General features: G+C 43.3%; 1 protein-coding gene across 3 annotated transcripts; it reads right to left on the bottom strand.

Moving 5' to 3' along the window:
- Positions 1 to 2,007: 2,007 nt before the first annotated feature.
- SPP2 (secreted phosphoprotein 2) lies at positions 2,008 to 14,426 on the bottom strand. 3 transcript variants are annotated; one of them, XM_088536705.1, is made up of 7 exons: positions 14,329 to 14,426; positions 14,106 to 14,230; positions 12,785 to 12,907; positions 11,437 to 11,547; positions 9,619 to 9,673; positions 9,155 to 9,262; positions 2,008 to 2,425 (listed from the first exon to the last, which is right to left on the bottom strand). In XM_088536705.1, exons 1-6 carry the CDS (start codon positions 14,375 to 14,377, stop codon positions 9,165 to 9,167), a joined length of 561 nt encoding a protein of 186 aa, XP_088392831.1. In that variant the 5' UTR covers positions 14,378 to 14,426; the 3' UTR covers positions 2,008 to 2,425; positions 9,155 to 9,164. The 3 variants fall into 3 exon arrangements, with proteins under 3 accessions (XP_088392831.1, XP_010223619.2, XP_088392830.1); XM_010225317.2 differs by having other exon boundaries at positions 2,008 to 2,422; XM_088536704.1 differs by lacking the exon at positions 2,008 to 2,425 and adding an exon at positions 6,954 to 7,014.
- Positions 14,427 to 16,457: the final 2,031 nt, after the last annotated feature.

The following is a 16,457-nucleotide window of genomic DNA, read 5'->3' as shown; positions in this document are numbered from 1 at the left end:
CACCTTCTGCCACCTCCTATCCCCTGCTGCTACTACTGCTTGCAACCATTGAGGGCTCTGATTATATGTTGTCATGCTTATGAGACAGAAATCCCTGCAAATGAAGTCACTTCCCTGCAATCCAAAAAGAAAATTAACTGCAAGTCAAGCTAGATTACAGTGTTACTCTAGAGAGCAAATCAGTTGGTTTTGAAAGGAGGAACATTTACAGAGCCATCAAGAAATTCTGCAGCTACCATCACTACCACTTAAAATGAAGACCATAGGCAAAACAGCAGCAAAACTGTAAACTAAATTTTGCTCTGTATAATGAAAGTAAAGGATGATAGAAGCAGACCTTAAAATCAAGGAGATCCTTTCTCTAGAGGCACAGTTTTGTTATGTCTGTGCCTTTTAAAGACCACTTCATTGCTAAACGGCAGTCCCACACTCCAACAGATACTCAATCAATTTAGCTGTTGTTATATAAACAAATTTACCTATTAAATCAACCCACTTTGGCACAAGGCCATAATGAGCAGTTACAAAAACCACCCAAGCTGGATCCCCAGTGCCATGAGCTACTCTTAAGGGGAACAGATTTATACTAATTAATTAATTTTATCTTCTGCACAATCAGAGCATATGCTCTGATCGATCCTATGCGTATAATGGGCAATTCTCCAAATATACCTGCTAGGGTCTGTAACTGTAAGGAGGAAGAAAATCACAGGACTTTGCCATAACAGGATTTCTGAAACACAACATGAGCTCAACTGCTGATTCTGAGTGCATAAGGAGTTATCAAGATCACCAGAGCATCCCCAGTGTGGTGTTGCTGTACAGACACTCATGGGCAGAGCTTTTAAAAATGAAAAACCACTTCACTAGGATTTTGGCACTGGTAATGTCATCATGGCGAATCAAATCTCTTAAAAATGTTCCTGCTGGCTGCTATCGTGCCCAGCCAATACAGGTACCATCACTCCATGTAATTGACTAACTCCATCTCTCCCGCCCTCCCCAAAATGAAATGCTGTCAATTCAGTCAGGTACCCAGGTGAGCCCAGTTCCCACTGCAGTGCAAAAGTTCAATCGCATTTGTCCTGCGCTCCCAAATTTTCACCCTTGAGGTTGTATGCAAGGAATAAAAGCTTGTACAGTTTGTTTCATTTCTTGGCGAACACCAGCCTCACCACTACCACAGAAAAGATCCCCCTGCCTTCCCCTCCTCAAAAGTCAGGTTACTAAAATTTCAGAGAAAAGACCCATTTGTTCTTAAAAGGTCCATGTACTTGATTTCATGGCCATGATCTTCCTCTGCCTCCCACATGAGTATACTCTGATGTGGAAAAAAAAGGAGCATAGAAAGCTTGCTAAATCAAAGTGCAGACGTATACCTGAATTTCCACCAATAGCACAGCTGTCACACAGTGATGTCCCTGTTAACTAACCCTCTTTTCAAACTGCTCTTGTCAAATGGGAAGCAATATGACTTAGCAGTTTGCAAGAGGTATCACAGGGGTTTTCCTATGGGCCAGAGCAAGCAAGCAAACAGCTGTCACAGCTCAAATGATGCATGAGAAGGGGTTAAGCACAGGATGCTGATTATTTGCTTGAACTTTAATCCAGTCCTGTCTCATACAAATTTGAAGCTATAAATTGCACTCTAGTGTTTGGGAGACAGCAAACAAGCTTATGCCTGAACCTACCCCAATTTGCTTACCTAAGGAATGGAAGACAGATGATTGGAAAATATAGGTCTTCCACATATTTTGGCACAGACACTAGAACCCTTCACAGTGTTTCCTGGGAGGAGAACGCAACACAAGCCTGTTTGCACGCCTCAGGTCTGCAGAGCTAACACAGACTTGGTCCCAGAGTCATAAGCATGTGAGGAATTCTGATCTAGCTTTTGACTGAGCTGCCAGGATAGTGGTTAGGTGCCTATATAAAGCTGGATTTGGGCTCAGTTAAAACTCACACCTTCCGACCCGTTGCAAGACTCTTCATCCATAGCTATTGCACTCCAGAGAAAAAGGAATGAAGTGCTTTATTAGTTTGAATGGATCAAAAATTAGCTACAAGCATTACAGAAAATTACAACCAACCAAGCAACTAGCGAGCAACCCAGAACACAGATGGAATAATCATCCTTTAATGGCATCATTATGAGATGAACCTGGATACAGTTAAGCTAGGTGTGCAAGACAGCACTCCTAATGAATCCTAACACACCAGAATGCTCTCCAGTGCCAGCTGCACACGTTTAGCACCTTACAAGTTCATCCAATGGACTTCTAGCATTAAAACAGAAACTGAGGTTGGGAGAAGACTGCCACTTTGTTACACAGTTGATTTTGCTCAAAAGGCAAAGGAAGTTGCATCAGGTCCCTTCTTCACGTGCTGGATCTTTGAATCTTGATTCTTCTTATTTTCCATTCTACTTTGAAAAAAAGGTGGGGAGGAAGAAATATCAGCGTTTGTCTCATACTTAACAGAAGTAATCAACCACCCATAGCCTAGGAAAAAACATATGCAACTACAGCATCAGATTCATGGTCTAGGGATTCTGTAAGCAGATGACTACATATGCAGAATATTTAACACATGCAAAAATGTGTATATATGAAGCAGACTGCTATAAAATTAGCAACAGCGAAATAATTAATGCAGGAGATACAAATCAACACATGCCAGAAAGTCTCTAAATCAGAGAAGGTCAAGGTTATAAGCTGATGCATGGTCTTCTGACAAATGCATTTGAATTAAGAGCTACAATATTCACAGCAAATTTGAGCTGTGTTTTTCTGAGAGAACTTGCGACTGCCTCTACAGCCATCTGTAGCCTACGCTGTATTTTCATCGAGCTGGTCACCATGGCAACCTGAAATTTTCCTATAAGACAATTTTGTTAATAAAGTTTCATGGATAGATTTGTGCCAGAAAGGCAGGTCTACACATGGGGCAGTGACAGAAACAGTAGCACCTCGAGAGGTGCCATTTAGCTTGCTTGGGGAACACCAGGAATCCAGCCCAGCTCCTGAGGATGAGGGCTGCAGGCCAAAGAACTGGGACCAGTTGCTAAATTCAGCTTTTGGCAGCAAGTGATCCTTTGTATTAGCAATCTCCCATCCAGATGGGAAGTATCCTACTGCCCAAAGAAACAGGCAGAGCCATTACATTTGTGCAGAAGTGCAGCCAGCAAGTTGAGGGAAGGGGTTCTTCCCCACTGCTTGGCACTTGTGAGACCACATCTGCAATCTTGTGCCCTGTTTTATTGGCTCCCCGGGAAAAGACAACCACCAAGTGGAGCAAGTCCAGCAGAAGCCACCAGAATGATTAGGGCTCTAGAGCAGAGAGCTGGATTTGCCTGGAGATGAGAAGGGGCAGATCTCTCTGATGGGAGAACATAAGGAAGATGGACCCAGACTCTTCTCATAGGTGCACTGGGAAAGGATGAAAGGCACAAGTTCAAAGGTGGAAGTTCTAGCCTAATATAAGGAAAAATCTTATCCCTGAGAGTGCTCAAACAAGCAGAAGCCAAGAGAGGTGTAGGATCTTTATCCTGGGATATTCAAACAGGATCTAACTGGCCATGCTTCGAGCAAGAGCTGGTGCAGAGGTTTTCAAAGATCCCTTTCCCACCAGTTCTCTGACAAGATCATTCCTAGTGCTTCCAAAACACTGCATGGAACAATGGGCTGACAGCTACGAGAGTCCTTTCGAGCTCTCCACTGAAGTGCTATTGGTTTTCCTCAGCAATAAAGTTAAGGGGGTCTTAAAATAACATAGCACAGTCTAAAGAACTATCCAAGTCCTGCATCTTCAAGAAGCAGGAGCAATTTCCTCGGTGTAGCAGTGGGCTGGATCCTTCCAAATAAATCTAGAGGAAGTGGCCAAAGGAGAAGACAAAAATCACTGCCACTCAGAATAGCAGCAGAGCAGCCCTCCTCTCTCACAGTAATAGCTCCACTTCACCCCTACGGCACGATCTGACCTGAACGTCAGGGTAGGTCCTCACTGAGTCCAAATAAAGGTCAGCCCTTCACTTCTGTGCACACCAGAGCCTGCTGTCCTCCCTGCTGCAGTGTATCGTAGGTGCCAGGGGATGCCCAGAACTGAGCTACCACAAACTCCAAGGAAAGAGAACATAATGGTGTCCTGTCATTTCCTCCCCAGTGCTTAAGATAGATAAATTGCTCTGCTCTCCCTCTCAAAGCTGATCCGGATATGGAGCTCATGCATTATGCAACAGATCCCATTCTGCAGGGATTTTCCTTCTGAGGCTTCTCTTTCCCCCCGCTCCCTAGAAAGCTGTAAGCTACGTTGAGAGAATCGGAGACAGTCGGGTGGGCTAACGGAGAGGTGGGGTAGGAGCAGCAGGAGAGGAGGAGGGAGTCTGATGCACAGAGCCATGGGAATATAAATGCAGGACTAAACTCCCAAAGGCAACAGCTTCTTAATGAAGTCACCCAGGATAAAAGCTAAGCTTTCCGTGCCCCAGGAAGGCAATGTGCCCTGCTCTGTTATTACTTTTCTGGAATAGGAACACACACAAACATCCAATCTGCTCTGAAATTTGGATCCTGGATTTCTCGAGTGTGAGCAGAACAGCCCCAATCCTACCATTATTCTTTCAGTGAAAATCCACAACATTCAAGGATGCTAGGCTGTTTGCTTCAAGCAATTTACTACGCTGCCAGGATGCCAATCAGGATGTAACAAGTGCCCTAACCCCATTACAGCTGCCAGTGAGCTATGCCAGGTAAGCTCATTCAGAGAGCAGTTTCAAAAAAAATGTAGAAGCCTTGATGAGGAAATCACAACCTGTTGGCTTTATACAAAAGAAACCTGATCCTCTGTTAGAAAACACTTTCCCTGTGTGATTAATGGCACTAAGAAAATTAGTAATTGCAACCTACATGTATATTGCAAGCAGAGACAGGAGTCGTCTTAATTTTCCTCTTCAAGGATATGAAGCAATGCTGTTGACTCCAGACAGAAATAAGTCATAGGCTGAGCCCCCCCTCTGCAAAGGAGACTTGCCTTTGGCAGTTGATTTTGAAAGAGCAGAGCATTGGGGACCTTTTCCCTTGGCTTTCTGAGCTTCAAGATGCTGGGTACATTTGAGCCTCTTTTTTTTTTTTTTATAAAAAAAACAGCTTATTATTTTTTTTTTTATAAAAAAAAAAAGGCAAAAAAAACCTTCTTGCAATTCAGAGGCACAGATACCCTTAAGCTGGTTTCATCTTAATGGAACCTAAAATTCCACAAAAAATCTCACATACCTGAGCGCAAGCAGAAAGCCTTTAATCTGCTCTGTGATACACAGCATCCTTTGTGATACACAGCATCCTTTTCCTGAGCAGGAATCCCTCCTCCCCAAGGGTTTCAGCGAGGGATTAAGTGCATTGCTAACATGCCCTTTGCTGACACTGGCAGCTAACACAGCTCTAGCAAGGCCGGCATGGATCCTACAGGCCAGGCTAACTAATGACCTTGCACTTGTTGCAGGCTAAGGTTGTTAAGCAGCGATCAGCTGTTGTACAGCAGCTGGCCCCCCGCTGCTACTCGCTCACGTGCCCAAGGTATTCGGTGGAAAGGCCAGTCCATGGCCTGACATGTGGTTTGTACAATCTCCCCCATTCCAGAGGTGCATTAGGAAAGAAATCCACAAAATCTGATTAGGGTTTGTCACTGAAGCAAGCTCATTAATCACTGATGTGGGTCTTTCACAATGCATTTTGCTGGCTTCTGCAGGCATCCACAGATCCACTGGGTCTGAAGACTCCAGACTTGACAAAGTTTTGCTTCATATAAGAATTGCACTTTTTTTTCTCTCTTGAATATTTAGCACATTTTAATAAACCAAAAAAGAGCCATAATGGACCAGTGAGATCATTCAGACTAGCTTCTTGCATAGAGCAAGGCCAGGATTCCTCTGAAATAATTTCTGTGGCTGAAGGGAAATATCAGGTTCAGAAATGCAAAATCCAGCACCAAAAATTCTTTTAACCACTTGCCTCAGTAATTTTTGCAGCAGTCAATTTCCCACACTGTTCAATAAAAAAGAATCACACTTTGTTTCTCACCTGAATTTGTCTAGCTTTGCCTGTCAACACCAGCTTCTTTAAGAGATAAAAGTCTCCTATTAAAATGTTGCTTCCACAACCTCCTCCAGAATCTTCTTTCAGGTACACTAAGCCAGCTGAATTACTTCCATCTCAAAACACAGCATGTGTTTCCTATGCTTCATCGTACTCTGTCATCACAGAATTAATTGTAATAACGCCAACCACAATCATGCAGGTGCCAAAACGGAGGAAAATAAATTTAAAAAATAAAAGAAAAAACATGACTTTCCCTGGCCTCAAACACATTTAATAATTTGGATGCTCATTGTTCGAAATGAAGCTCACAGATGAAATCCTCAGACTTTGGATACGAGTGAAATTGAGAAGCAAACACAGCTCCAGACTGTGCAGCTAATAATATTCTGTTGATCAACAAAAATCAACAAAAGGAGGAGACAAGGACTTTTGATGGGCTTTGAACATCTTCAATCTCCTGATGCATCTGCCTCTGAAACACAATTGGGCCAAAACCAGGCTCTCTGGTCCTTGCAACCTACCTTCAAGAGTGAGCAGGAAGTATTAAAACTGGAACTGCATAATGTCTCAAAAACTGCAAGTTTCTCACCACTTTTTTTCTGTTCTCTTTCAAGAAGGTTTTACATCTTGCTTCTGGTTTAGAGGTTTGCCAGGCACTAGGTCCAGGAACACAAACCATTTGTGACTGCTGCTTTAGTAGGATGACTCCTCTGGAGGATCAAAGAACTAATGTAAGAGACCTAGCATTTTTGAGACAGAAGGAAAAGAAAGGCAGCAATTTAAAGAGTATGGACCTCCTTGTCCACAACTTTTCTAGAAGATGGCTAAAGATGTTTCAACACAAATTCACTGAGCCAGATGGGGAAAGTTTGGTTCACAGAAGCCAAAGGTCAGGCATTTACAAAATTTCTCCCACTCTTCTCTGAAACAGCAAATCAACAGTACGTTACCGTTCGGTAAGCCTCAGCCTTTCCACACTAACTCCTCAGAATAAAACTACCCAAAAAGGACACAATTCACACTAAAATGCCACTTCAATACGCTCTTGGAAGTTGAAAGACATTTAGAAAAGTCAGAAATCCCTGTCAGAAAAAAAAAGGCACAAATTAAAGCTGCACTTCACCTTGTACTGGCTTATGGATAAACTAAAATAGCATATGGATTTAACAAAAAAAATTTACAAGATCAAATAGAAGTCTGACTTAACAGAATTACTAGGTTTTTCCTTTCATATCTAGCTTCTAGGAAAGTGGGGGGGGATATCTCCTTCAGCAGATATATGTTTATCAGGAAGGTACTTATGAGTAACAACTGTGTTTTTGGTGAGTCATTGGTGCAATCTGCATCTAAAACTGTCTTGTTTCCAATATGGAGAGACTGAATTGAGTGCTACGTAGATGCAGCCTTCAGTTCTGGGCCTTGCCACGGGGACCGAGACCTGCTGTGGGTAGGCAGTGAGTGTGGAAGCCCTTTCTTCAGCAAAGACGTAGCACTACGAACTTTCCTCTTCCTTTCCCAAATATTTTTAAATTGGTTAACATGCTAAAGAACCATTTCCATTTGGTGTTGCTAGAACTCTTAAAAATACCTTCCTTTAACTCTGTAATACAGCAAGTAAAATATCAGTAGCAATTACAGCTACTCCCACAGAGATCCTCAGAAGTAGGTCAGCAAAGGGGGTACGTGCAGCACAGACCTTGGCAGATCCAATGCATCATGACTTTTTGTCACTATTGTTCCCATTATCTGGGCTCCAAACATTACCATCACAGGTTCTCTGCAACAAAAGCTGCCCTGGGTAAATTGCTTCTTTGTTCTGTCAGACACAATACTACAGCATTTATTTTTTGTTTGCTGGACCATTGGGCCTCAGAGCCCCATTGCATTAGATTCTGCACAGACTTTGCCATTCCTTCAAGTGGGAAAACGATGCATAAGTAGACCCTACAAGCTGTGGGTGAGAGAACTGGCAGAATGGACCACAATATCTCAGAGTCTCTGCCGATACACTGCAGAAGGGCATGGTTCAGATCCCATAGGCAAGTGCTACATCCCTGCTAAGAGCAACCTGCTTGAGAAAGTTACAGTGCATCCCTGAAACATCAGTACTTACAGAAATATATCTCTGTAAATCCAGACAAATGGGGACAGAAAGGCACAACTGTAGCTAAGGCTTAATCCTTAAGCACATTGATTTTGTTGGCCACTGTTTTCACACTACCTGTATGCCAGGAGACTGGTGTTTATATGAGCACGTGGGACAAACTGCTCGAGAACAAGCTCTGCAGATGGATGTCTTCTTCAAAGAGAAACAGGTATAGGACAGAGAGGCAGCAAAACCCTTTTATGCTGCCTTGACCACCCACTGAAGCCTTCTGCAAGTCCTCCCTTAGGCACCAGAGACACAGAAACATAAATCCTGCCTCCAGACTAGCGATGGAACCCAAATCTGTGATGGTTGACAAATATGGAATAGGGCAAACTCCCACAACTATGTCACAGTAATAGGAGCTTTCATTTCCTAAGCTGAGACCTTAGCAGATATTTGAACCTGAGAGGGTCTTAAGCCCCATATATCACTCCCGCATATTTACTTCATCTCACAGGGGGAGGAAAAAAAAAGAAAAAAAGGGCAACTTTTGAACCATTCTTTGCACTATATAAAATGGGAGAACTGAGGGAGCAGAATTATAATCCCTCAGCTCATGCACCAGTTGACTTGACCATATGCTTTAGTTCAGGTTACATTCCAGGCAGAACAGCAGCTTATCAAAGTGCTACCTCGATTTGTCCTTTGAGTTACAAGAACTGCATGGGTTGCCTCACATTTCAGCAACATTTGGCAAGTGACCAACTGATAGTGCTATTTGTCTTGCTCCCATGCCACCGCATTTCCCCATAAGCAAGTCCTACAAATGCCTAGGACAAAATGGCTTTAACATGCTTGCAGCCAAGAAGCACATTCTCCAAGGGATCCTTTATCCTGAGCAGCTACATTCCTGCTCTCGCCAAAAACCTGCAGCATTAGCCTGCCTGAAATCTATCCTTTCAAGTGTACTTACCCAGATCATGTTACTCAATCTTGTCAGAGCTGACATAGCTGCGTTTACGCCAGTTTCCATAGCTATTACTACCTCTTCTTGAAGGGAAGGTTTCAGGAGCAAAGAGATCTTTTAAGAAAAGAGAGACATGCATGGGTGTTACATGCTGCCAGATCAGTGTTCATTCAGCATTCTGTGTCAGAAGGACAACTGCAAGGATGCACACAAATACCAACCAGCACAAGGCTGGCAAAACAGCAAATGGCCACACAGAGCACACCAACCTCAGCACTGCCCCATACTGCAGCCTAACGTTCTCACTACTTTCTTAAGGAGATGTCCTCATGAACAGGGAAAGGATGCTAGGTGTGATCTGAGCCTGCTGGTCTCCCCTATTTCCTGCTTCCTCAAAATGATGACTTGTTCACATTGAAAAGGCCAACGCACACATGCCTGGGGAGCCCAGCATAGCAGAAATCTCTTACCTTCAGAGAGACTGCTGCCTCGCGTGGTGGGGTTCATTATCTGTGCATGCATCATCTGTAAATTAAGAGAGACTTCTTTAAGAAGCACTTAACTTCAGGTCAACATGTTGGGTACCCAATACCCTGCCTGACCTGACTGCAGTGCAGATACAGCCAGGCAGCGCAAAAAGCAGAGTCAGTCTGTTGGGGTCACACAGAGCATCTTCTTGACCCCAAATGACTCTCTTAAAGCTATCTGTATTCTTCCTCTGTAGGTCTCTATCCCCGTAATATAATACCAGCCTCAGTTGGTCATGGATATGACAGGAATCATGAGCACTACTGAATTTACACCAACATCATTCACAGTGGGCCAGACTGGGATCCTTTGAACCAAGTTAAAATCTCTAGAGCAAGAGCTGTTTTGCACCTGCTGCAGCCCTTTGCAGAAAGAAATACTTTCTCTTTCATGTGCAATAATTCCCTTTGGCATTTATTCCCCATTAACATTCTAGCAAATATATTCCCTAACAGGAATATTGGCAGGAATACTGAATTTTAAGTGATGGTTAAAGCAGACTTGCAGAAAGAACACTGCTTGTAAAAGCAAGTGTTTATACTGAGTGTCCAATTAAAAAAGAGTTATGCTTAACGCACAGAGGACAAACCGAACATCCAAGACTACTGCACATATTTCAGTACTTCACACACAGTCTTCCTGCTCTGTAAATCAAGAATTCCTGTGGTGCATTCACTAGCTAGCTCTGAATAGAGGCACAGAACAAGAAAATCACAAGCTAATTTGGCAATTCAAACCAAGAGGTGACACTGAACTCTATTTGCTTCAAGTTATTCATTTGGCTGCTTGCAGTTGCCAAAAATAAAAGCTGTCCTTATCCTCTGGCACTTTGCCTTGGAACTAGCTTCATTCTCCAAGCAATGCTCAAGCATAACACCCACCATTGATTTGTAAGTGCAGGCACCCAATTTTCTATTAGCTCATGGAAAGGTGCACACTGGAATGATTTGAAAACAGCTAGCAGGAACTCACAAACTGGGACCAGCATTTACTCATGCCTTAGAAAACAAAGACGACAAGTCAAAAACAAAACCACGTGGAACAAATCCCAGCAGAGCAAGCCTTGTTCAGTTATGCTATGATTAAATGCTCAGTTGAGGGCTGGATTTAATAACAGAGTCACAGTCATCAGATGTGTCTATAAAGATGCGCCTGTCACTGTTCTCCAGATGCAGGCACACAATATCTTTTAATTAAGAAAAAACATCAAGGTTGGTAGATCTACCAAACTATTGGAATTCACACTCTCCTAAGGCAGCCATCAAACAAGGTCAAACCTTGCAACTGATGAGAAATACATGACAAGAGACAGCACAGACTTCTAACCACATATAGTTTTCTCTTCAAGACCTCCAATGGCTACTAAAAGAAATGGCAGGAGCTTCTGCAGCACAGGACAAGGTTACCAGATAAATCCAGTAAGGAGAGAAAAAGGATACTATCAGAGAAGCCCAGCTGAGACGGAGAGCCCTCTAGCAACATGGCAGCGCACAGAAAAGATACTCCAACTTTGAAGTGACCACTGTATTTGGAACTGGGGCCTAGTGATTAATCACGAACAAATTCCATGCCCACAACACCTCAGTCTCTCCACAGACAAAATGGAAACATTAAGTAAAAGGAGAAAAAAAATCCTTTTATTGGCACTCATGGTTTCAACATGTGTGATCCCAGGCAGTTACATATCCTGCCTTCACACATACTTACCCAACCACTCTTTATTCTCCCAAGCTGCAAAAACAGGTTGTCTCCTTCCTTACCTCCTCACTGCTTATTGATTCTGAGCTGAACATATCCTGATGGCACTGGACAACCATGTTTGTGATCTGCTCTTCCGAGACTATCACGACACTTCTGCAGAAAGCAGTTGGCTGTAACAGATAAAAACAGGACAAATTTGATGGAGCAAGAGTACAATGCAATCTCCCTCTTAGAGCTTCATGGAGGGGGAAAACATCCGTACAGGGATTTATGAATCATTTTCCAAAAGGAAAAGCTCAAGGCTACACCTCCAACCTAATTCCTGGAGCAGCCTGAGGCCAGAACAGTGTACTTGGGTTTCATACAACTCCACACTACAATAGCCACAAGTTATTGCTCTACTGTTGCATGTTAACTGCATGAAGCTGGAGCGTGCTATAGATGAAAAATTTCCAAATCCTTTCCATGCCTCTGGCTTTACCAGACATGAACAGAAGAGTCGTAAAGGGTTATGCTGATGGCAACTTCCACTCCAGAAGCAAAACTCTCTTTAAAAGAAGATGCCTTTATGGCTGGGGGAAAGCTGGAGCTAAACTTGCATGCAAATTTAGAAAATTGATAACCTTACACGGTTATTCATACCCCTTTGCGTTAACAGGAAAGGAGTGATTCTTCCCAAATACTCTCTGTCCATATGCTCCATCTATATTAATAGTTGTAACATGCACAAAGTTCAGGCCTTCACACAATATATCAGGTATATCTGATTAGGTGCCCCTGGTTTGGGAGGTTCTGTGGGATGGTGTCTCTTCAGTGCCATCCCAAAATCCTGCTTTTTCCTTAGACTCTCTGCCCAGGAAGGACAGATCAGTTTGACTGGCATTCACAGTAGATGTCCTTCTATGTGTGTTTTGCATCTTGAGCTCATGCAGGACTCCTTACCACTCCCTCTGAGGGTGTCCCACACGTCACTCTCCATTAATTGCCAATTCTGCACTTCTACTGGCTTCTTACTCCTTATCTGGATGGATGATAGATGAAAGCAGGTCAAACCTCAGTTTTCTCCCTCGCTTCTCTTGGAAAAAAACCATACTCTCTTCCCAGGAGTTGGTTCCAAAGACAGACATTTGCACTACATGTTGCTTCGAGACACACATGCTTTCTTTTTAGCTCTAATATTCACTCCCATACTCTTCACAGGGCAGTCAGATATGTTTCCAAAGAACCACCCCATGCCATGTAACACTTGTTCCATACTGCAGGTTGTATTTGTTTTGGCTTGTTTGGCTTTTCAGGAGGTCTGTCACTCATCAGACCATGTTTCAACATGCTGTATGAACAGCTTGTACCATGGGATGTTTTCTGTACCCTTCCACTCCCCCCATCCAAGGACACAAAAGCACTTACCACAAAAGGCCCTATTTTGAAGTCACATGTGAATGGGTCTTTCCCTGAAATTTTGGTGCATACAGTTTCACGGATACTGAACTGTATCACTAGCTTGTAATCATTGCTGTTCCACATGTCAACCTGGTAAAAAGATCAACAAAATATATAATTAGTGCCTGTTAGTCTTCCGTGTCTGCTACATGGCAATCTTAATTCTTTATCAAGCAGAGCCAAGAATTTAGAGCAGATTACTACAGTGTGAGAAAGGGTGTTTTCTTATGCATGTTTTTAAGAAAAGGGTCAATTCTGTTGTTTTGAACAGATTTGATAACAAGAACATAGCACAGCTTTCCGCAGGTGCTTCAGATGAAACCCCGCAGTCCTCTGCAGAGCCTCAAGTAGGTTTCCAAGACTGCTGCCACCAAGACAACAGCAAAGCAACACTCCAGATGCTCCCATCTTTTTGTGAAAAGCCGGGCGATAACAGCTCTGCTTCAGCTATCTAGACTGCTGGGAAGTATATTGTAAACACATGACTTAGAAGTAAATCAGAAGATTGCAAACAATTGAATTAACACAGCTTGAAGAGAGACTCCTTGTTAGTTCCAGGACCTCAGCAGGACATGTGCATGACACACTGCAAACTTTAGAGCATCTGGCTGCTTTTGTTGAAACATTAAGATGATCTTTTCTTATCCTCACAGTCTAATCAAGTTTTAGCTTGGTAAGGAAGACTCAAAACCACTGCTTTCAAACACAAAATTTTCCAGAGTAGATCTATTCAAATGTCATTTTGCCATTCATCCTTGCAGAGGATTTGATACATGCTACCTAACAGAAACACAGTGATTTCTCAGGTTGTTGAGGAACACAGGCATGCCAGCTTATATTATGAAGTTAACTTTGGGAATCCAATATAATTTTTAGTAACATATGTTAGAACAGTTAAAGGTTTCCTGATTGTACCGGTGTTTAGAGACAGGTGAAGTAAATACAGATTTAAGGCAGACTACTATGTTGGTAGTGGGATCTAATTAGCACTGCAAACATTCAGCTGAGCCTGTCTGAGGGCCCCAGTCTCCCTGTGCCCCAGACAGAAAGCAGTTAGATGGAGGTATTTGAAAGTGCCAGCTCTTTTTTGAGTAAAGTTTGGAATGAACTCCTATGAGACGTCCCTCACAAATTTCTCCTTTGGAAGTGCAAAATTTGAACTCCTAACATTAATATTAAAAAAAATATATATACAAGGAGCATCCAGATTCCAGCTATAGCTTTAGAAATAAATTTTCCAAAGAAAAGCAAATTTCAGGTAAAGTATCTGAATTGTCTGCAGACTTACAGTTCTAACGTGGCTCCTGACAACACCATACAAGTTTGGCCCCCGGGACTGAGAATTGATTCTTGCAATGGAAGCATTGAGAGCCTCTTCTGTGACAGGCAGTTCATAGTCATACACTGGAAATGCTGAGACAGACATACGATTCCATTAAAAGTTAATCTGGTCTCCCCAAATCCCCCCAAATTACACGAAATAGGACATGGATCCATTCTGAGCAACTTACCTGAACATGAGAAAACACTCACTGTAAGCACAAAAATTAAGATCCTCATAGTGTATCTATCAAAATCCTCTGGTCTTTTTGCTCTCTAAGCAGTGGTTTCCAGAACATGTTCTTGTCTTTATATAAACACAGCCTTGATACTACACCTGACCTTCCGGTGTCCAAACTCTGCTACAAACATTGCACTTTAAACAGAATTGATCTCGGAGTAAATATTTCCTGTCAGCTTTTTTCCATTTAGCAGTAGTTCTCCATTAAGACATGGACTGTAGTGCCTTCCCCTCCCGCCCCACCCCCAGCACTGTGACTAGAAGGAGGCACTGAATTTCTGATAACTCCATAGCCAAAGGCAGGACCCAATTATTTTTGTTCTCTTCTAGACATTTTTTCCTCCAATTTAAATCAGTCAATTCTTCTGTTACCACTTTTGTGTCCCTGCAGTGACTGAAAGCAGCTGCATGCCCATGACTCCTGAGCAGATGATTCCCCAAAATCAAATGGGAATTCTCCAACATGGACCCATCTACTATCACAACCCTATTGGACCATAGCATTGAATAGCAGCCTCTCAGATACAGGCACAGTGCAAACCCTTGGGACAGCCCAGAGCCCTGCAGGGTCCTGGAACTTCTGCTACTCGTCATGCACCAGACGACCAAGTCTGCACCAAGCTGACCAAAGAAGTCACTGGCTGTGGCCATTCAATACCCTCCATTAGATTCCCTCTATAATGCTCAAGCCTTAGTGTCAGCAGAGTTAATAAGAGTTTTGAAAAAAAAAAAAATCTGGCCTGATGTCATTACTGAAGCTCTTAAATGATTAGAGCCAGAGAGCTACTGGACAAAATGAGCTATGACCATCCTCTCCATTGCTGCATGTGGAAAGCTGGTCTTGCTTTCCAGATGCCAGCAACATATCTTTTACGTGTACGACAGCAGAGCCTCTGAAATGGTTTTTGTAAGATTCAGAGAAATACATGCATTTTAGTGCTCATAGCTCTCCACAAGAGTCAGGAGAAAAGAGAGAGAAACTGCTCAAGATAGCTGCTTTCAAACAAGTTCACTCATTCCCGACTGTTCACAAAGCAGAGATATGTCTAAATCCACATTTGCTGGGAGATCCCAGCCATAAATTTCCTCCCTTAACCTTCAAATTGCAGCTCTTCTTGTAGCATGTGGAGCAAGATCACTGTCAGAGTTTCCCACACGACAAGTCCTCAAGGAAGTCAAGGAAGGATGTGGAGCATGCAAACTACAAGGCCAAAATTCAGTAAGAGCACAAAGCTGCTACTGGTTGTTAGCTCCTAGGGTAAAGCAAGCCATGGGCAACCTATCAGTATTCAGCAATAGCAATGCCATGCCTACTTGCCCATTCCTCACCGCTATACTCAAATACTGTTGTTAGAAGGAAGGCTAAAAATGCTCATCCATGACGGAAACCTCCAAGAATCTGCAACTGAAAGGGACATTTCATCCTTATTAAAACTAAGTACATTCTGAGCAGCATCAATAAACAAGCAATCTTCCTCCACTTCATCCTGCACTTTGCACTCCGGAAGTGGTAAAGGATGATGATGCAAAGCTAAGGCAAGCCAGGCCATCAGACCAGCCCCCCGTTCCCAGTGCGCCCCAGCAAGCAGCTCATGTGCCAGTTGGTAGCGCTCCATAGGAACATACTGTGACTCCACTTGGAACAAGGCAGGCCCAGGAAGACAAACAGACATGCGGCCAAGCAGGGAACGCGCCGGGGCCACGGCACTGGCTCACAACGCACCGCATGTGCTGTTCTCAGACACGTGCATGGCGTGCGCCTTCCAAAAAGGGGTGGGCATGTCTTGCGAGCCAACTCAAAAATGGTCAAAATGAAACTACTACTATTTAGGAGAAGGAATTTGGAATTCAGCATTGGGAATATGGGCCAAAACGCCACTTGAAACTTTTCCCAGAGGAAATCCAGAGCCTCTACTGCACTTTGTGCTCATGGCAGCTGTGGACAGTCTCTGCCTGCTCCTAGACATCCCCGTCTGTAGGAGGAGTGGCTGCTCTTCCTGCTACCCTGTTCTTGGCCTGTGCAGAGAAAGCTGGTTAGGAAGGCTGCTAGGCCCCAGGAAGGCTGGTTAACTCTTACCC

Source organism: Tinamus guttatus, unplaced genomic scaffold, assembly GCF_059628265.1.
Source record: "Tinamus guttatus ecotype Peru unplaced genomic scaffold, ASM5962826v1 Tinamus_guttatus_pri_ptg000702l, whole genome shotgun sequence".
Classification (NCBI taxonomy): Eukaryota; Metazoa; Chordata; class Aves; order Tinamiformes; family Tinamidae; genus Tinamus; species Tinamus guttatus.
This window is presented reverse-complemented; position numbering and strand designations above follow the sequence as displayed.